The sequence below is a fragment of the Atractosteus spatula genome, chromosome 8, assembly GCF_055471065.1.
Source record: "Atractosteus spatula isolate fAtrSpa1 chromosome 8, fAtrSpa1.hap1, whole genome shotgun sequence".
Taxonomy (NCBI): domain Eukaryota; kingdom Metazoa; phylum Chordata; class Actinopteri; order Semionotiformes; family Lepisosteidae; genus Atractosteus; species Atractosteus spatula.
This window is the reverse complement of record NC_142713.1, coordinates 40,146,518-40,169,713: the sequence shown is the minus strand read 5'-3', so window position 1 is coordinate 40,169,713 and position 23,196 is coordinate 40,146,518. Positions and strand designations below refer to the sequence as shown.

Genomic DNA, 23,196 nt, shown 5'->3' with positions numbered 1-23,196 from the left:
GTCAGTTGCCTGCAACTCTGTGTAAACCAGCTTCACAGTTACAGTGTAACGCAGCCCTAGACAGCTGCTATAGAGGCTGGCTGACATGGATATTACCAGTAGCATCCAGTATTAATAAAATAACCTAGTATCCACTGGGGCAGCAAAATCCAATATCACAGACAGTACTGGGAACTTATTGCATGAATAACTCATGCAGTATTTATTTCAGCCATGTCCAAAAGCCTGAAAAAGAAAAGCCACTGGACCAACAAAGTCCACGAAATTGTCATTTGCAGGAATAAAGAAGGCGAGCTTGGGTTTGAATTGAAAGGAGGCGCTGAGAATGGGCAGTTCTCCTATGTCGGAGAAATAAAGCAAGGCAAGGTTGTCTGTCAGAGTGGAAAACTGTCCCAGGATGAGCTACTGTTGGAGGTCAATGATACCCCAGTGGCTGGACTCACCATCAGGGATGTGTTAGCCGTTGTCAAACACTGCAAAGATCCCATCAGGCTGAAATGTGTCAAACAAGGTGAGTAGTACTATACTGTAATGTAGCCATCGACGTACTGCTGCTTTGATTAAGGCAAACCTATACTGTATACTATACAGTTCATGTGTGTAGTTCGTGCTATCGAGTGTTACTCCTGTTTATGCACTGTACAAAACGACGACAGTTTTAAATCTGAAACTTGGATGTCATCGAAAATTATGTTCTCTCGCGTTCTTGTTGTTTTTCCAGGAAAGGTCAAAGTCAGCAAAGTTTAAAATGCAAAAGAGAGTGGGCCGTTATGCGTAGCCTTAGATACCAGTAACAAACTTAAAAGCACAACAAAGCGGTTTGGCCGTAAGAGGTGTCCTTTGGATGGGAGCAGATAAATTAAAGTTACCGTAAATAATTTCCTTGAGAGTTTTTCACCTTTTATTTTAATGCTGTTGCTGTTTACACGTTTTAGAATCCAGTCTTAAGTTGTAATGTGAAGTCAAGCATCAGTAGCTGAAAGGCATGGAAAAGATTAGTTGTTTTCGGCTTCAATAGCTGCTATCAGAAGCTAAAAGGAAATCCCATCCTCGACCTCCTGTATACAGTTTTACAGTCTTAGTTTTATGCCTCATGTAAATCATTCTTTGCAGTCCGTGTTGTGCTTTCGGGCGATATTGTATGATTGATGTCTTTCGCTGGAAGTGAAGGAAGGTGGCGAACGAGCGTTCCCAGTTTCAGGCACACTTTTGCAGTATGTGGGCGTGGCGTTGCAGCTTTACAATCAAAGTTTATATAGAGATATACAAATAAAACAAATATTTTCCAACATGATCCAACAGTGATAGCTTAAAATACAACCGTAGCTTTAATAATGACACAAATGCTTTATTTTAAGAAGAAGAGTAATGTTCATATTTTATTTTTCTGTTTTGATTGTCTTTGGATTTGAGCACTTGCCTTGTTCCCTTCAAGGCTTAACTTCTTGTTGAGAGCATCAATGGGATAAAATATCTGTTAGAAAATTAACATTCAGAACAGTTGCTTTATTTAAGTGGAAGGACATTTTGATTTGTTACATGTTTAATTTCAGCTGTTATCTGCTCTAGATTTTCTGCGTTTTGTTAAAAATAAGCAAGAATACAGTATACAGGTACAACCTGCAGAGACATTGAGTCAGACTTGAAGGTAGCAGGAAAACAATGTCTTACAGCATTTATTTAGCTTTAAACAGTTTTATATATACACACAAATGAATAGCCTTCACTACTAATATTGATCAAATTATACTTTATATTGAAAGACCCACACTCTGATTCAACCTTAATATTAACTGTTGCTGTGTATCGCCTGTTGCATTTGCACCCTTAATCTGATGTCTGAATGTCTCACTGCTGCATATAAGAACTGGAACCAGTGTTGGCTCAGAGCTGCTTCATGCAATAATGAACCGAACATGAGGCTGATCTTGACCTGTTTTAGTCATGCTGTGTCGTACAGTAAAAAAGGCATTATGAAACTTAAGTACTTTATGTGTTGTTGTGTCCGATACATCACATTATGTTTGACTGGTTGTGTAGACTGCATTTTGAGAATTCTGAAGATGAGAGAGTCTTGAAGCTTGAGAATTATGATGTATTGAGCTTTACATCATGAGTTATGAGTTTTGCTAATTAGTTCATTTTTACAGATACATCTTCAAAAACGTGTAATCTGTGATCAACTGTGTCTGTGATGAGCTCCCATTCATTTCACCATTAACAGCAAAGAGTTCATTTTCATTTAATTCATTTTAAATAATGATAATATTAATTTTAAATAGTGCCTTTCATTATATGTTTTCTGAAGTTGCTTTTTGATTAATTGACCCCAGAGACAGTTATACTGTAGATGAGTCAATACAGTAAACTAAACAATTAAAAGCTGGAATATAAAAGTTTTAAGAAAGGATTTCAAGTGCTGATGATATGAGCCAAGAGATCATTCCATAGCCTTGGTGCAACATTAAAGAAAGCATGGTCTCCCATGGTTTTGGGCCTTGAAAGAATCCAATGTGCTCAAAATGTATACTGTAAGTGTTAACAGTTAATTGATTAGCTTCACAGGAGTTAAACTACAATGCTAAAGCCCCTTAAAGATGAGCTGCATTATTTTGAATTCCATTCTGAGTAATTTATTTTAATTAATTTTAGTTAAGTTCTGTGCCACTATGTTCTGATCATACTGCAACTTACAGTAGGAACATGATTGCAGGTCCCAGCAAGCACTTCATAACTATTCAAGCCTGGAAAACATAAAACCATGGTTTGCCTTCTGCATCAGATTGGGAGAGATGTGAAAGGATTTCTACCAATGCTGCTAAGATTGAAAAAGACATCTTCGCAGTATTTCAAACATGAGCTTCAAGTGCAAGCTTGTATAAAAGGTTCCTGACCTGTGCACGTGATGCTATACTAGGACTATCAATAGCCAAAGTGTGCGGAGTTGATAAGGAGAGGATAATGTGGCCCTTTCAAAGTTCAGATGTAAAAAGTATTATTGCTTCCGTTTTTAACATCATTTAAGCACAGTGACAGGACAGATGGGATTTGATTAATGGTAGGTGCAAACATTAATCTGGATGTTATCAGCATAGAAATAATGTCTAATGCTTTACCTATGAAGAATCTGACTCAAGAGAAACATATACTGTAGATCCTAATAATTAATAGATGAAAAACAGAGCCTTGTGGGACACCATATGTGATCAGCTTTGTAGAAAAAAAAATACCTGCTATGAACAGACTTTTCAGTCAGAGTGATATAGTAGGACTTCAAAGTACAACAAAGTAGCTCCAGTAACACCTCTATTTTTTCAGTTTTTGGTGTTACTTTTAGTATATATATTTAGCAGCTATTTGGCAGATATCTGCCTGTGGTGTACAAGGTTGGCATTGCTCTTTCTTTTGGCTAACTTTAACAACACTGAGCTATATTCATTACATATAATAAATTATATGAAAACTTTATATCTATCATTATTTCACATGCAGACACAGTGTTGTATTAAAGCAGCACTACCTGCACAGCTTCCTACCATCACATCTGTTGAGAGAAAAGCATGTTCATGGATTGTATGAAAACATTAAGAATTGTGGTCTAAAAAATGGCTGCAGTCAATACACAAAGCACAATGGGAAATCCAGACAAAACTCCATTGTTTATTCTGTTTTGATGTAGGAAAGAATGTTTCCCTGTACTGGTAAACAAAATTTCAATTAATTAATGTAGGCATCATGAAAATATAGGAGGGTATATTCCCCTCGTAGCTGTAGTCTTTATTTTAACAATAGGCATTATAATGATAATCATGCATGCAGTGAGATGTTTAACATATCTCTTCTTGTTGTTGAAACACATCCAGGAGTGATGAGATCACATAGACATATAGTTCAAACATATTGAAGCATTTGCAAACTAATTATGGATCATGTATCCATGTCTCTGTAGCCAGCTTTGCGAAATTGTCTAGTGTACCAGTACTCTCAACCAGTTGTGCTTCTCTTCAGAATAACTTATTCTCTTGCATGACACACAAAAACAGAGTGCTCCCTGTGCATTGCATGCTTGTTATTTTAAAGCTTCAAACTTTTCCCATTGGCCTGACTTAATATAATAGTGTAATGATACACAGTAGTATTGTACATTCAATAAGTGTGTTCTTTGCTAATGTCTATTATATTTCATTATATTCTATTATAGACTTCAGCTCCAGGATGCACACAGACTCAGCAGATGAGTAGATATTATATTGTACCAGCATACCCATACATTCACATTTGTTTTTTGTGAACTTCTATTACTTGAAGTTGGACTGCTTGGTCTTTCTTATTCTGTCTTGTTTCTGATATCCTGTTAATCAGCGAGACAGATTAAAAACAAAATTGTTGCTGTAAACATACAATGGCAGATTATTGGACATTTTTAGGCTGTAAATCATGGTAAGTAGTATACAGGAACCTAAAACAGCCTATAACCTACTCAACTGTTTTTATATATTAATATTGTAAAGTAGTTAAATAATAAGAATAAAACTTAAAAGTAATTCAACATTTCATACCTGGCATTAATGTTCTCAGTTGTAATGAAAAAATGTAGTTAATGTACATCCTAATGTAATGTTGTTAATAATACCTTTGATTATTTTACGGGTAATTTTAAACAATGAATACAGAATACATTGCTAAAATAGATCTTATATAAGGTATCACCAAAAACAAAACAAAGCCCCATGTGCCAAGCAATTTATGATTTAAAATGAAAAGTATGCTTAAATTTCAAGTTGAGTTAGAAATTTAAGAACAGGTATAATTGCTGAAAGTAGATTCTAAATATCCTCAAATATAATTGTTGAATGTTGAGTTTGTAGCTAAAGTTATGACGATGTTTGTTGATATGGCTCATCAGAGAAAAATTTTCTAGCAGAACTACTGTGTGAACCCATTCTTATGATTAACTATATTGAGACATCCAAAATGACCAAACTGATCAATTTACATACAACTGCTTAGAGAGTATTTCCTAATTCTTCTTTCTTGATCTGAAGGTTCATAAGGCTGGTGAGGCCATAGAAGCAGGAATAACAGGAAGTATATGGATACAGATACTGTAGTTGTCTTTTGTGCGTTCCTGTATAAGACTTATTATCACGGGTGCATATTTAAAGGGTCAATTAGCACTACAAAATCAGTGTTAGTGTGTCATGTTTCATCCCAGTTTTTGAGGTAGAATATGATTAAATAAAGCAGATAACACCTTAAAATGCATACATATTGTATTTCGATAGAGTGGATAACTACATCTGAGCTCTATTGCAAGATGTTAATTGCCCTGAAAATATGCAGTTACTAGAGACATTGATAAGGTGCAGTCTTACTTTTGGCATAGTGAATAAAAAAACTTCCATTCTGAAATTTGTACAGTGAAACTTTTTCAAAAAGGAAAAAAAAAAAGAAAATATGAAGCTACAGTATAAATAAACTTGTGCTAATGAGAGTGTAGTCAGAACACTGTTACTGTTCCTGCCTGAAGATTTGAAGAGCATATCTGTAAAGTTGCCAAAATATTTTTTTACCTGCATGAAATCAACTCATATGCAGACCTCAGAAGAACACACAATTAAGGCAGAAAACACCTTAAATATCTACAGAATTAAAATGATATAAAGTAATGTGAGTTTGTGAAGTCTGCTGTACCACACGGAACAGTTTCCTATGAAAGTGGTAGATTTGGATGGAGGTTGTGGGGTGTTCAGATATTTAAATAGATGAGAAGAGTTCCTTACTTGGCAGTTTACAATACTGCACATAATGAGGAACAAAAAAACTACTTCAACCAGTTACGACAGGTTTTCTGGAACTTGGAAGAAGAACATAATAACTTTTTCTTTCCCAGATATAATGTCATTTTTATGGGATAATTCATTCATACGTATTTTTTAGTTTGCTTAGAAATCTGTTGTGAAGTAAGCCAAACAAAATCTTAAGTGGTACTATTTCATCACCGGTTAGATTTGCTGCAGCATATGCCATTTAATTTTTGTTTCCTAATACTGTTAATCAGTTATCTTTGACACAGCCACAATACTTAAGGTTGTTGGACATTCACTAGAAAGAACTTGAATGAAAAAAATGAACATTTCACTGGATAATAAGCTCACTTTACTGATTTAGAATCATTTTTTAAGCAGACCAACTCTATTGTAACATCCTTTTCGTCTTATTCTAAGTGGGGACTATCTTTTTTTATTTTTATGTGATAGAACTGTTATATTTTAAAGCCCCAAACAGTTGAATGATATTGCTAGCTGTACAGTAGATGTTGCAAAAGTTTAGGTTGCTCCTTTTATAGAGGTAGTATCAGGAAAGCACCTCACTTGATGGATTTTTATACTTTTTATTTTTTATGTGCTTAACATCATTAAGAACAGGCAATACACAATCCACATTTAACATTTCATTTTATACCCTTATTACATTTGCTTTGCCTTTTTATTTAAATGCATGTAAAAAAATCGAATTACACGCATTGCACATGCTACATTATTGACATTAAGATCTAGACAAATTCATACAGTACATATTCCAGGACTAACACAGTACATAAAAAATATAATTACGTTCTTTCTCTAAATTTGCTGACAAAATCATTCCATTGGAATAGGCTTTTACAAATCTATAGAATTAAGTGAAATTTAAAACCAAAGCATAAAAAACTGCAGTGCATCAAGTAATCCACTTTAGGTGTGTATACGTTTTAGTAAAATTGCATTACAATTTTCTAAGTGTTACATTTCAGTTTTTTATTCCAAATTCCAACTTTACATACGGCATACAGTATGCACCTAATTCAGTAATGAATAGTGAAATGTGTATTTTTTAAAGACATTGTAATACATTTTGGTAATATGACTTTCTAGGAGACTAATACAGGCAAACTCAGTACTTTCCTAAGGTTTCTGTTGGAGGTGCAAGTGGGCACCTTGGATCAGCCCATTTCTGTCTCTGTCTCGCACAGACCTTTGTTGAATAAAGGCCATGCCATGCTGGTATTGCACTGCTATGGATTCTGATTCGTGGAATTACATAGATCCATCCAAATGAATTGCAGTGTAGTAAACTAAAGCCCTTTTTCATTTGTGCTCCTGGCCTTGTGCCACATACTGTATAGTATTTACCCACTCCTTCGTTTCGTGAGGCACTATTCATCCTTTATTATGTACATTATGACAACACTGGGAGGTATTTTCTAATTCAATTATGCAGTGCTTTTAAAGCACTATGAAGTGGGATTTCTCATGCTCTGATGTTTTGATCTGAATAGTGTTCTCTCTAGTTTTGTCAGTACCACTTTACTGTGAGTAGGTCTGGCATTAGGGCAGCAGTTTAGAGCAGTCTGTTATAGTTCTGGACTGTAATTGGAAGGTTGTGAGTTTAAATCCTGGTGAGATATTGCTGTTATACCTTGAGCAAGGTACTTCACCAAAAAAAATAAAACATCCAGATGTATAAATGGGTGCAAGAAAAAGTCACCAACGTGTCAACCAAATACAGTAGATTAGTAATAAGGGAAGGAAATATTTCACTTATTTCTAACCAATAGCTGTTGTTCACTATACTGTATGGGGGAGAGGAAGTGGTTAAGTTTGGGTCTACTGTTGACTAATCAGGTGCTCACTTGGGTATAGATAAAGACTACTGTTGAGGTGGACTGTTACTTTTGCTATAATAGGAGCGATAGGCTGAAATGTATATGGCTAAGAGTCTATAAAGTTTTTTCTGTTATCTGCCTCGGCACTCAACTACAGTTAGTCTATCGTTTTTTGCTTTACATTAGCGTTCAGGATTCAGGATGATTAAGAGGCTGTGCAGTTTTGACTTTTAAACATTTTAATAGAGATAGTGTTTTTGCATTTTCTCAAGTTTTATAATTTCAGTTCTGTTTATTCAAATGTAATAATTTCCCTGCTACATCAGTATTTCTAGTTGCAAAAGTCGCTGCAGTTGTAAAAGTCACAGGAGTGTATTAGCCTTTTCACTTAAAATCCCTAAGAATGCAACTTCTATGACCTTTATTACACTCAGACATCTTCAGGAATACATTTGTTATTTAGAATACTCCACTTACTGTATATGTATAACACACTTTTTGTTAATATTTATGTATGGATTTCATTATACTTATGCGGTATATGCACTTCAGTATGTTTGTAATTTAAAGCACCATTTCTTGAGATTAAATAGTACTGCAGCCTTGCCAGTAGCAAGCTACTAAACATTGCAGTGCTTTTTGTCTCGTGGTTCCTGCACTCACATTATTGCATTTCAAATACAGAAAATGTAGCCCCATTAATTTACAATGTATTATCTTGAAATGCAGATGACAGTGTTGTTCTTTGATGCACAACACATTAACAAATACTCTTCATCTTCAAGAATTACTGTTATAATAATAACATAATCACTTTATATGAGATGGATGAAATCATTTAACTGTTATGGTACTGTGTGCTTAAATTCTGCCTGTAGAAAAGTAAACCAAAATAATATTTTGACCATACCATTAATGATTAAAATATTTTTTTCCTGTTTTTGAAATGGAATTACCTACCTTTTTGTTTGCTGGTGAGCCACTTAAGAGTACTATGTGCTAATTTTAATGCATTGCAGTTTTCTTGCAGGGCTTCTAAATTACATTTCCTTGCTGAAAACAATTATTTGCCCACTTTGTTGATGTATCTGTTTCACTGCCAGCTTTCACTACTTTCCTAAAACACTTTTATACTGGCACATTCACAGTGCCTTTAACGTAGGAGGTTTCTATGCATTCTAGTCATGGTAGCAGGAAGCAGGCTTCTGTGAGTGCGGCCCTAAAAAGTGTTGGCTGTCACAATAAATCTTTCTAAATACACAGTAAACGTGGGACACATAGACACTTGGGGACAGGTGGGGTAAACCAGTAACACTTTGTGTAATTGGTTTCATACCTTCATACCTTTCATACACTTACACAGGATATGCATTTAAACACATAATTGACGTATGTTGTAAATGCTCATTATACTTCATTCTATAAAACTCTAAGGACAGCAGTCAGTGTCCTGGAATATACTGTACATCACTCATCGTGGTGTCTCATTCAGGGAATATCCCGCATTGCTCACTTTGCTTTCTGGGACTCTGTTTTGGATACAGAGGTTAGAAAATGGATGAATGAATGAAGCATTCCTACAAAATGTGAGCACTCACATTTTTTGCAAAAAATAAATTAAAAATGTTGCTCCCTTAAAGCTTTTTAAACAACCCTCGTTATTTATCATTTAATGATGTGCACAATTGGAAACGACACTGTCAAGCACTCTTATAATAAGCTTTTGTAGAGTAGAAACAATAAACAGTAAAGTCAGAGAAGAGCTGAAATCCAGCATCTGGCATAGGTTTCATGCTCATTTCTAACCTTATTCTACTATTTAAGGATTGAAATCATTTTAAGATTGTGAGCAAGCAGTTCAATTTTTAAAGACTAGATGAACCCAACTAACCAAGTTCAGCTGGAATGAAAATCAGAAGTGATGGAGCTACTTCTCTTAATTGGGAAATGCACTTTGCCTTATACAGTACATATGGACATGTCATAGACTGTAAAGGGCATGCACATTGCAAACAGGGTAATCACTTTTCTGTAGAATGACAGTAAAGAAATCAAAACAATGGTGATTGTGCTTCCTTCAGTATTATAAGCAATGCTGCATTTAAAGAGCTCTGAAAGCCATTGTTTTTTCAGTCTTACCTCTTCATTTTCACTAGCTTGCTTGAGGGTTCACTTCAGCGAATGTTTCCTATTTGATTTTTTTTAATTCATGCCAGTTACTCAGATTTACTGTGACATTTTCAGTCTAGATCAGTAGCCTGTAACCAAGGGTACTTGGCATCTAATGAAACTTAACTGTGAGGTTTGAAGTATTGGTTCATCTAAATACAATGGAAAAATGGCATTGTAATAATATTTAATGTTGGGGGTGACATGATGAAGTTGGGTCCTGAGTTCGATTGTAGATGGTGTTTCTGTGCTTTCCCTCCAGCTGATGTATGTTTTTGCTTGGTGCTCAGGTTTCCCCCCACTTTCTAAGACAGACTAGGTTAATCGGCATCTGTGTGCATGCACACCCTGGGATGTACAGTACAAGCATCCCATCTATAGTCCCACCTCACATGGAATACTGGTTGTGGTTTTTGGTTTTGTAAACTACATGTTAAACATGGACGAAACCTGTGGAGAAACTTAATGAAAGCATACATTTTAGTATGAAGAACAGCAAAGGAACAAAGGGTATTTTATGTGGATTCTTAGCTATACACACTGAACATAAAGAAAATTCAGTAAATGAAAAGTAAATATTTTAAGCATTCGTGGATTTCCTTGATTATCAGCTTCAATGCAAAAAAATGTTTATTTTTTAAAGTAACAGCTGATGTTAGTAAGGTAGCATTATATTCTAATATGGTTAATTCATTAATAGCTTTTAACAATCAAGACATCCTCTTCAGCACAGTTACACTAAGGTACTGTACCAACATAAAGACTGTCTTATTTTAGCCATGTGTAGATTTTGGGAAACTGTACAATTAAAAAAAATAATACTTTATTAATTTATTAAGAATGTAATAAATAATAATGGAAAGCTGCTCATTTCCATATAAATTAAATGTTGATGTTTTTGATTTGGATGAACAAGAATGAAACATTAATAATAAAACTGAAATCTGAAGTCATCATAATTATTGGAAATATCACTTTTGCTACAGGTAGCTGATAAATGTAAACTTTATTTTGTATAACATCTCCCACAAATGGATCTAAGGGATTGTAGTAATAATTGTAGAAATGTGATTGAAAAATGCAGATAAAGCCAAGGGACTAATGTGGTTTGGGAGGAAGTTTTATAAATGTGATCTATAGCAACAAGGTAGCTGTGTCCTGCGCAGGATACATTACCTCGGATACAGGGTAATGTGGAGTCTACAGATTCTAAAAGGAAATGCTGCAAGACATACATTTTCAAATGGCTGCAGGTTTTCTAGCACTTCAGCAACCACATTCAACTAAAATAATCACTTTAAAAAACTGCTGAGGCTAATGGAAAGAAAAATATTAATTTTCTGAAATAAAAATGCACTGCAATGAACACAATTTCAATGACTCTCAGAATGCTTGTCTTATAAATAATTCCCTTACCTTTTTGAGAAAATGACGGCTTGGAGCTATATTGTTGGAGCATCGTTTCATTTTAAGAAAAAAAGCTTCAGGCAAAAAAGCTTGTTTACCTCTGTAGCACTATAAATGTCCCTTGATAAAGCAAAAAAAAATGTTTCTACCATTGATGTTTAAAAAAAAACAAGGAAATATGCCTAAACAGAAAGTTAGTAACAGTTTTTACTACAATTATTTAAAACGGCATAGTACATTTATATTTACTCTATTTTAATGGGACACATTTATTATGACCTTTTACGTTAATTACATTATCCACCATCTTTAGATTCTAAAGATCACAATCTATAAATCTATAGATTCTTTCATAATGCATTCTGTTACAGAACACAGAAAGAATAACTGAACAACTAGCAGATACATTTTCACTGTTGTGACACAACATGACTAACATTTTCTTTCTACAGATCTTGTTTGAAAACAACCCACGGTGTTTGCATTCAAAACCATGTTTTGCCTTGACCCCTTCCAACATTTATCAAACCATTTGAACATCATGCTCTTATGAGTTAGCCAATAAAATGTGTGGAAATCTTGCTTTAGATTGAATTCCTTCGCAGAGGAATCTTTTGCTCATGTTTACTGTATAAACTTGAAAGTCCAATTAAGGAAGTTAATATTTATATATTAAATTAAAAGGTATAAAACGTATCTGTTCTAGTTTTACATGAGCTTCAAGTATAGTGTGACCTAACTCTGGACTAAACATTGAGATTGGTACTTACCTGTCAAATCAGTGTAACTCTCTTTTTGGGGTCTGGAGAATTTCCATCCATCCATCCATTCTCTAACTGCTTTATCCAATGCAGGGTCATGGGGAAGCCAGAAACTATCCCAGTAAGCACACAGGCACAAGGATACAACCCGGATAGGACAGCAGTCCATCGTGGGGCATACATAGATGGAAACATACACAAACACTCACACCAGGGCCAGTTTTCCCACAAGCTACCAGTATGTCTTTGCACTGTGGGAGGAAACCAGAGCACCCAGAGGAAACCCACACAAACATCGGCAGAGCATACAAACATCATGCAGATAGCACCCTGGGAGTTGAACCAGAGCCCCAGTGCTGTGAAACATCAATGCTAACCACTGTGACACCTTGCCACCCTTCTGGAAATTCTTGCAAATTTCCTGAACGTAAAGAGGTAATATTTGCTAAATTAATAAAAATAAAGAAATTGGTTCCTTTTCATTTGGAGAACAACAGTAGGGTAGAAACTCTTTGGAGAATGGGTCACATGTTATTAAACACATGCATGTATACTGTATATACAGTAAGTTTATTTTTTAATTTATTTTTTTCTCTCTCTGTTTTCCAAGGCTTTCCACTTGAGTTGGATCACAGGGTAATTACAGTATTCTTATACACAAGCACAGTTACAGTAGTTTATTTTCTTCAGAGCAGTCATTAATTTCAGGAACACATTTAATGTGATTATTTATGTAATAGTGCTGTGAAATATCAGTTTCAAATCACCAGTTCATTTTTCTGTAACGTGGTTTCAGATATGAACTTTCTTCTTAGCATACAGATATGATATCTGCTCCACTTGTTAGTGTTTGACTGTTGTCATGGTGATTTTGCTATGACAGCAAATGTAGTGGTATTTGGTTGGCTTTTGAGATGGATATGAATGGTTCTGAAAGGGACTATCTGGTTCATTGCAAATCTTCATCTTTGTATCTCACACTTGAATGAAGCTTGTTTCAGAAACCAGAATGGATTCACATAAGTTGTTTTCACAAACAACTGGTGGGTTTATTGTATTATTACTTTAAATATTGACAGAATTAAGTAGTTTTTTATTTATAACATGGTTTTGATTAAATATTTATCTTGGTTTACATTTTTATAGTTGATTCATGTCCTCAAATAACATTTTTTCTCATTTTAGGTTTAATCTACAAAAGTGTAGACAAAGTGTGTCCTTGTTTATTTGACTGAACACAGGATGGAAGACACGCTTATCTGTATTTTCTTTGTATACTGTACATTTGATTTTGTTAGAATGCAGTTGCACAATTTTGGATACTAAGTATCTCCAGGTATCTTCATATTTTACTGATGAACTAGTAATGCGAATGAAATGCCATAGTTTCCTAAATGTTAGTTGTATTGCAGTACACAAATTATTATATTCTTCACTTTGTTTACTGTGTACAAATTAAAACAGCTGGTGTTTCGTATAGTCTGACTCCTTTTGTTGGGGGAAAATGTGTATCTAAGGAAAAGCTTGAATTTACTTCTGTATTTTGATGTTCCACATTAACAGCATACAGTATGTTCCTACAGAACGAACATACTTTACAGAATGCTGTACATCTCTCTTAGCACCCAAGAGTACTATTTTAACACTGGCTTATTAAAATGGTGTGTGTACTTAGTTTAAATTGACCATATGAAAAATACTTTTAAAAAGTGGATTGAGCCCTGCAGAAGTGTTGCATGAAATCAAACAGTTGTTTAATTAAAATATTGTAGTAAGAATAATAAATATAACATTTATAATTTCTTCATGAGCATGTTTGAATTAGCAAAGTAAAATGAACCCCTTTTTAATGCCTCTTGAATGACCTCTTAATGCTAAAGACAGAATTAGAATAGATCTGCATATAGAAATATCTCACTTCACAATGTCGTCACAAACTAATGTGTAATTTATAAGTGAACTAAATTTATGATCCATCACACATTTTTTAGTCACTTGCTGCTTCTAAGTAAATGGTGACATTATTTTTTTTATCTTACAGGGCAGAGTTTAAACAGGTGCCACTTTTATGAAGGAATAACTATTATAATTTCATTCTGATTGAGCAATTAGAGTTAGTGCCTTAGTAGTATTGTAAAAGTACAATAAATGAAATTAAAATTTAAAAAGCACCAGAAAGTCACATACATAAATCTAATAAGAATTAACTGAATACCTGTTTATAATTTATTCACAGCAGCCCTGATTTTCATAAATATCCAATGAGCCATTTTTACTGGCTTTTAGTCTAATGAACTGTGGAGTAACATACAGTATAGAGAAGCTTTGGAAAAAAACAGAAGTATATATATTTCTCTTAAGAAGTTAGTGCAATGTTTTAAGTTGTGATGTGAAGCACTTCCCTGGGAGCAATGACCAATAAAAGAAAGAGACCTTTCTGGCTTTTGTCACTATTCTGAAGTGCTTCCTCATCTGCAGAACATCCCAATTAAAGCCACCCCTTTCTGAAGAACATTACAGGGTGGTGGCCTCAGCTGGTCTACCAGGCTGCAGTAAGTATGCCCTCAAGTATGCCCAAATTCATTTACAATAAGCAATATAAGGAAAACCTAGATTTAATTCCCAGACGCTAGCACCTTCATTTGCATGTCTGTCATCTTCAGCCCTGAAGCTGGCCAGACTCCAGATGACACCTGGGCACTGCTCAGTGCTTTTCAGACATGCTGCGCTCTCCCTCAGCAATTACTAACAGCTCTGAAAAGTCCCTATGGTAACCAGACGTAGTGCTAGCTGTACAGTTTTCATTCATTTCTTCTTCCTATATTTTCTTGTTTTTGCAATAGCAGTGGGAAGTGTACTAATGAATACATATTTGTCTTTCATAATTTTGTTGACAGATGTTAAGTGCTTGTATATGCAGTTGAATTATAAGTTTCTTCTAAAAGTGATAGCTGTTTTCCACTTTACACTTTGCCTTTTTTGCCAAGTACACCCTAAGTGCACTATTCGTCTTTCATTAGTGCCTCAAAACTGTAAAAAATAAGAAGTATTTTAATACCATTCCATAATTTAATGCCATAATGCCATTGGAATTTCTTTCTTTTTGTTACACTAAGGCACTGGGCTAGAATTGGTTACATTTGGCAAAATTGAACAAAATACTGGCTATTCTCCATTTATTCATAAATAGATTTACAGATTTTCTTCAGATTTAAGTACTGGCACCCTGTGAACTGTAAGCCTATATGATATCTGGATTCACATAACTCTTGCAAAGTAATATTCTTATTACCAATGAGCAGATTCTTTTGTTAATTTAGTAATCCATTTTAACCACAGTGTGTGGGAGGGGGGATTTATTCTGGCATAGATTAGCATCCTGATTTCTTCTGTAGGTACAATTTCAGCAATTATTTGGCTTTTCAGAAGTCACACTCTGTAATTCTGCAAAAGTCCATGTTTTTCAAAGTTTAGTTTTAACCAAACAACTCAGTACACACTTTCTTTATGAGTAAGAACATACAATTGCACGTGACTAGAGAATCACGTGAGAATCCCACCTAGCTTGTTTGCCAGCTATTATGTAAGGATCTAGTCCTGCTGTTTCGTGAAGGAAACCAAGGTAGGAAGAGTGATAGTTTGCACCAGATTTTCATCAGGACAGTGTGTAATGTGCATCATGTCATTAATCACATCAGTATATAAAATTGCTCATATGAAGCTGAGCATTAACACACTCTTGGCAGTGTGGGCCCATAGCCTTGATCAACCTCTGAAGATACTGGGGTGGGATATTCTGCCTCTCCTTCTATGACATCAAGTTGAAGAGTGCAGCTGGATAGAACAGAACTTGAGCATTCCACTACAGTGTTAGCTGCTGATGGCATTTGATTGGTCCAGCACAACTTTGACATTGTTTTCCCGAATTCATGCCATTTGGATCCTAGTGGTGAGTGGTCATGCAATGACCTGCTAAAAATTAAGATTAATGGATTGGCTAATGCAAGCCCTGTTTGCAAAGGGTATACCTGATCTGTAAAGTCACCCTTACTCTTCCCAAAGACATTCTTGTGTTAAGATGTCTCACCACAATGTTTCCTTGCATGTTATCTTCCCTCAGGTCTGTAATAGGAAAAATAGCTTTAATTGGTGAATAAAGTATTCCACAACTCTCTCTGTGCCATCACCTCCAATGTTTTCTAGCCCACAGAAGACTGCACATTTTGTTTCTCAGCTATCCGTGTTACCTCACAGTGGCCTCTGAATAAGCATTTCCGTGCAGATGAGGAGCTACAGACATTCTGCATATGTGTGGGTTGTTTCTTTCTCATGTTATAGACCAGGGATTTATAGACCTGGTTTCTCAAATGCTTTTTTCCCTCATGTTTAGAGACCTGTTTCAATTAAAACCTGATTAAGATCTAGATAACACACCTGACATGTATTCCACGTAATGAATTTAATTAAGTCATTGAGGTATGAGATTGGATGAAAACCTTAAAACCAATGTGGTACCAAAGAGAAGATTTGCTTACCCCTACCTGATAGGCTGCTGTCAGAAAACAATGTAGTGGACATGGTGGTCCAGATGAGTGACCCTTCTAAGATGTGGCCTGATTGAGCTAGTGTCATGGATTTCCTAGTCTGAGTGTTAAAGCTGAAGATCTCATGATGCCTTTGGTAATGTCAACAGCAATCAGACAATTTTCATTACTCAGGTGGGGCATAGTTGTATGTTTTGCTGTTCTTGCACTGATTAAAATCGTGTACTTTCGTATGAATATACAGTACAAGTTCTCATTTTGCCAATTTTAACTCAACATGAACAGTAAATATCTGGTGTCTATGTTAAATTATATGACTTAAGCTTAGTATTTTCTTATTTCAGGGAATAACATTACTTGAAACGTAAAAAAAGATAATAGATGAAAGGGAACCATTGGGCTAGCTCATTTGTTTGCTAGTAGCTAAATGATCTGAGGATCAACCATTTTCTGAAAGAAACCAGGATATGAGCAAGGTAGACATCTAAAAACCTTTGTTCATAAATCCCTCCTGATCTCAGGTCTAAATGTACTTCTACAAACTTATCACTTGTGTCTTCTGGTTCTAAATAACATCAGTTTGTTCACTGACAGAGCACTAGAATAGTAAATACCTGTTTCAGAATCAATTGTAGTCTACTTTGTTCAAAACTTTATTTCAGTTGTTTTAGCTTTTCCTTTCTAAGTCTTTGAATTTAATTAGTTGCTCTTCTTTGGACCGATTCCAGAGCAGTAATATATTTGTATTGTATGGCCTAATTTAAAATGTAATGCACTACTAGTATATGGTATGATTTTAACATAACATCCTGGAGGCCCATACATCTATTGATCTATGTTCCAACTGATCTCACATAGTACATAGTACCATAAGATCTAAGCCTTAAATGTCCTTACAATAGGATAATCATAATTTGAATTATTTGTTTTCACCATTTCAGAGGTTATGTTTTAACTATAGCGTTTACGTTGGGGGTTCAAATCATTCTCATACTGTAGCGCTCTCAGGTTCACATGGGTATGCGCCCTCGCTGCTGCCACCTCAGGTCAGCCCCCCACCGCTGGAGACTCGAACCCAGGCCTCCGGCGTCACTCAACAGGGACCCAGCCAGTTGAGCTAAAGGGAGATCTCCCTCCAACCCGGCGGCTGAGGTCCCTGCTATTCACAGGGAAGGGTGGTGACGTCACCACGCTGGCAAGCTGGCTCGTACAACCTCTAATGTCGGCCGTATGCATTACACTACGCATCCTAGGAGCTCACCGATTCCCATCTTATATTTACAGGTTGTACATACAGCATGCTACCCACATGTAATCTTCTGAACCTATCCAGTCTTAAAATTTGTTTGTCATATTGGATTTCCTTTGTACCTTCTACAGTGTTTGTTAATCCTCTTGCAAACGTGACTATTTTACCAGCTATTACAAAATCTAATGTAAATGAAGAAAAGCAGAACTTGTAATACTTATAGCTGTGATACTCTGTGGTTGACATAATCTGATTTTTAGCATTTTAACTTTGTTTTATTCATATTCATTAACCAATTTTTAATCTAAAGAAGAGCTGTAACTTAAATGCATACTGTCTGCAATTTACGGATTACTTTTATTGGGAATTAAAATAATTCCAGAAATTCTAGATCTACGTTTTAAAATACTCTGCTTATATCCATTACTGCTGTTGCTTATTAAAGAAACTCTCATACATTATTTCCTAGAATCCTATTGTCATACAGATGTTTCTAAATTTTTAAATTTGTTTCCATGACCAGAAATACAGTATACATACGGCTTGTTTGTGTATAACTACATGAATTTATTTTGCCCTCTTCTACATGGATATTATCTCTGAGTAACTGTGGGAATAGTTTTGATATCAGCCTAAGAATAACATCTTGTTTTCTTAAGAACATTTGTTAGACTTGGCTCTGTTACTAGAAATTTGTTTCTTGTAAATGAAACACTTATGCCTGTTCCATGCTAGAACTGTTTAGTACGTAAGTTTCTTAGCTCAGCCTGGGACATGTTGTCAGTTCATTCCATGGTAAACACCTGGGAGAAATACTCATTTAATATATCGATCATTTCCCTTTCATCATCTTAACATTTCCCATTATTGTCTCTGTGACACTATTTCATCCTGTTCTTTTTCTGTTATATTTCTAAAAAACAAAACTTTCATTTTAGCTTCCATTGCAATATTACAGTCAATTTTTCTCTTTACCTTTCTAATATCCTTTTTCCCCCCTGTGCTTGCAATTTATAGTATGACATTTCTTTAAGTGGATGTTCGTCTTTTTAAGTAGTTCTATAACATGCTTTATTTCTCCTTATATTTTAATTGATTATATTAAACCAGTTGAGACATTGCTTAATAGCCATTTATTTACTTTGGTAATGAATGTGCTGTGTGCATGAAGTAGACTCTTCGAAACAATCAACAAACCTATTTGCTCACTATTTAAAAATGTAAATGATGTATGTGCCCACTGAGCTATTTATGTAAATGGCAATATTACAGTATATAGTCTTGAATTTGTACTGGTCTATAATTTGAAAACAAAAATCTTTTATAAAATCCTATTGAATTTCTTTCTTTAAGGTTTATGGCACATCTGCTTTGATGCTGTCTTGTATTTATCATGCTCAGACTCGCCTGCTTTATACAAAAAACATTTGCTTGTAGAGCAAACAAAACTAAGATGTGTAAATGTACTTACTGTAAAGATTAAAATGTAGCAAAAGCCTTCTATTTTGGATGCATCATGTATCTTATCATCTGTTTGGAGAGACAGTAAGAACATTGTTTTGGGAGGCTGTGTTCTTTTACTTGTCTGTTGTCAACAAAGACCAGTATAGCAGATGTAAGGCAGTGTCTGTATTTCATATTGCGTATTGTTATTACCTCACCTCCATTTACAGTATCTATAAAAGGATAGCACATTGATGCTTTCAAATAAATTGGCAGGCTGCTTTTGGTGTTTAGCTATTTTTATTCATAAAGACTTGTGTTGTATAATAAAAAATAAAATGTAATTATACAGTAGGTTTACTCTGCTGAAAAATTTTTTAACAGTGACATTCTTTTAAGGCTAAATAATAAAACTCTGAAAATTACAATAAAGCCATTTCAGAGAAACAGATGAATACATAGACACACCCAAAATACTTTTTGAGTGCTATGATATTGGCATCTTTCCCCCTAAAAAGAAAGAATGCCCTTGGATATTTTAGTAAACCAATGCAATAACTGTAATTATTAGCTGTGCTTTGCATAACACTATGCAGTTTACAAATAAACAGCTCCACTAATAAATCATGACTCCTTTTTAAAAAAAGTCAAAAGTGGAAGTTTTATCCTGACTTTCAAAGGCTTTGTTTTTTTCTTAGGTAGGGTTGTCTTCTAGAGTAGTTTGAGGAAATATTAGCAATTGTCTTTTAAAAAACTGGACACAGTTGCACCTAATTTGTTAATCTCTATGTATCTAATGGGAACAACACCTTAATCTCCTTTTGGAACCATTAAATGATCAATTTTTTGGTTTTAAATCGTGTTACACTTTCAGCTAAGAACCATAAAAACTTAATTGCCATATTAATAGAGGGTGCAATTGCATATTTAGAAATTGCAAAAACATTGCAGCTCAGAAATTGGATGAGTTTTTTTCCTAACAGTACTTTATCAGTTCTTGTGTTGCAGTAAATTCATGTTGGGAAAAACAAGGTAATTCTCATACTGTCTTTTTTATAGAGTTTATGAGTTAAATCCTTATTTAGGATTCAATGATAATGGTTTTAGAATGCAGCTTTTGTGAAAAAACAGTATTGAGTATAGTATTTTGTAATATTAAAAATGCCATTTAATACTGGATGGTAAGGTACATAAAATCTTTCTGGGGAAGTAGCAACATCTTTAATAAACAGAATTAATAGGCAATAATAACACTACCTGTAATACTTGTTGTCAGGGAGGGTGTGTAGTATCAGAATTGATCACATTGTTTTGCTGGTAAACAGCTTTGTGCTTGATGTTTGGGTTTGTACAGTAGTAACAGAAAAAGTATTTTATTATTTATTTATTGATGTGTACACAGGATGTTTTTCGGTGTCATGCTTTTTAAGAACTGCATTTAAGGAAGGTTTTACATATGATGTATTTTTGTGTTCTAAAATAGCTTTAAATATTTGATTGTGAATGACCATTTCTTTAACGTTAAAAACTACTATAGATTGAAGCTCTTTTGTCCAGCAACCTTGGTACCTGATTGCTATTGAACAAGAAAACTGGCCAAACTGGAGGTCAATATTGCAGAAAACTGATCTCTATATTTTGTCGAGGCAAAAACCTGGTGCAACTCTTGCAAATATAATCGTGCATGACTCGCACATCACACACCCTGCATAACTCCAGCCTCACAAGCTTTTTTCATAACACATTAATTGTTACACAATTTTACAGCATTGACTGAAGGAACTAAGATAAACAAATCAAACCAAAAAAGCCTGTGTTTAAGACTAATACCTAAATAGATTTTTTTCTCCTTCAATGTTTTCCGAACAATAATACATTTTTTTTCTATCCCATTCAGAAAAAAAACTTAAGGTTGCTTCTTCAAATCATACACTGTAGATGACTCTCCATAAAATAAATAAACTCACTCAAATAAAACTCACACAAGGCATTTATCAGTATGCCCTGTTGCATTTTCCACAACAATTGAATCTTGTCCTATATTGATATTGAAACATACAGTACAGTACATATACTTCAGCTTAGCAGCATTACCAGCACTTACACTGATTGCTGGTCTCTTAGAAGACATACAGTACTGTATATAGGACTAAATAACAGCATAGATCACTGTAAGCCAGGGCTTGTAGCTGTAAATAAGTTTGTCAGGCCTTTGACCCAATCCATGATGTATAGACCTTTGTCTAATTACAGTCACGCTGGACCTGAGGTATTGTTGGACAAGAGACCTGTAGTAATAAGTTCTGAGGTTGTTTTTGAGGAACTCATTCATCAATTAAAGGATGATATTTAGGTAGGCCAGACTGTGCTGGCTTAGAGTGAAATTTAGCCATAGCAATGGGGTTAACAGCTCTTATTTTGTAGACAGGTTTAACTTCTCATCTACAGGATGGCACTTTCTACGCCAGAGTATAGTGTGGTCCTGGTCACGATACTGGGGCTTTTGTTTAGAAATTCTGGTCCAGAGGGAAGAGTGCCACCTACTGGACCACCCCTACCACTTACCACTAAAGCCCTAGTTCTTTTTAGAGGTAATTCATTCCAGCAGGATGGTCATTCCTTCATGACCAGGCCCAGCCTTATTTAGTTCTGTAGTCTGACAATATCAGAGTTCAAGGTGGTAAAGCTGCTTTCTGCTGCTAAGAAAACATTGCTTTTAATTTTCCACTCAATAGAAAATTGTCAACAGTCATTATTTAATTGATCTGAGCACATTGTGTGAGTAATGAGTGGCTATACTTGCCACTTCCACAGTTCTGCATTTTAACTATATTTTCAATGGGGATAACTCAGTTTAGATTACTGGTAGTATTTCTTATTGTGGAAAAATACAAAACCAGGACTGAATTAAAATTGACTGCCAAAAGCAGGTTTCAAATATGGTACTTTTTATAAGCACTGATAATCCACCATTATATAGTTGGTTTGGAATGTTTTATTGGCATGTGAGTCAAATGTAATGAAATCTGGGCATTTGCTGTATTATACAGTATATTACAGTATATTACAAAAAATAGAGCAATCTGAATGACCTAGGGCTGAACATCACTGTGTTTCATATTCTAACAGAAGGTCAAAAAATGTAATGTCTTTAGCCTAAAACAAAAAAGAACTGAATGAGAACTTACTGAGGTATCTAAAATGATGAAAAGCACTTGCAGAGACACTTTCAATCACTTTTACAAAGATAAGAATGGACAATATACCCAAATGAAATCAGTTCCAAAAAACGTGGTAGGAGGTAATCTTTCTCACCAAGAGTAGTGGGTATCTTAAACACCTTAAACAAGGTGTCATTGCTTTTTTGCTTGGACCTATAAATTAATGGCTTTATGGTGCCCAGTGTTGTAAGATATTCACAATTATACTATATGAGAAAGGAGGGCTGAAACATCTTCTCAAACATAATAACACACATACAGTAATCTGTATTGTATGTTGTCAGGTAATGACAGCAATGCTGACGGCAATTCATTCACACATGAGAAGACAGCATTCATATCTTGAGAGAATGTGGTGTTTTCAGTTATTTCTGGCATTCTTGTTCTTGCGAGTTTTTCTCACAGAAGTGTTGTTGAAGAGGGAGGGCTGTAGCTGACTTCAGAGATACAGAGCCATCATTATTTAGGAGTTGCTTGTCATTTGCTTTTATTTGTGTGCAGCATATTGGTTGCTTCAGATTAATGACCCTTCAAGAAACAGAAGTGACTCAACAAAGCTTGAAATATACAAACCATGAATTTGTAAAGAGTATTTGAAGGACAACATACAGATTGTTGGGAGCATTACATTAGGAAGCTTTGTAATTATAAATGTGTTTTTCTTGTGGTGAAATAGGTAAGTGATGCAGACTCTGTGAAAAGAGTTTATTATTATCTCTGATTTATACATTACAGCTTAATTGCTGTTTTACTA

General features: G+C 34.9%; 1 protein-coding gene across 1 annotated transcript in view; it reads left to right on the top strand.

The window, feature by feature from the left end:
* Nucleotides 1-213: 213 nt before the first annotated feature.
* LOC148829612 (membrane-associated guanylate kinase, WW and PDZ domain-containing protein 2-like) overlaps nt 214-23,196 on the top strand; it is a 388,779-nt gene continuing 365,796 nt past the window's right edge. The window contains exon 1 of the mRNA XM_088923166.1: nt 214-511. Within this exon, the coding sequence (XP_088779292.1) occupies nt 214-511 (298 nt within the window). The remainder of the gene's footprint in view (nt 512-23,196) is intronic.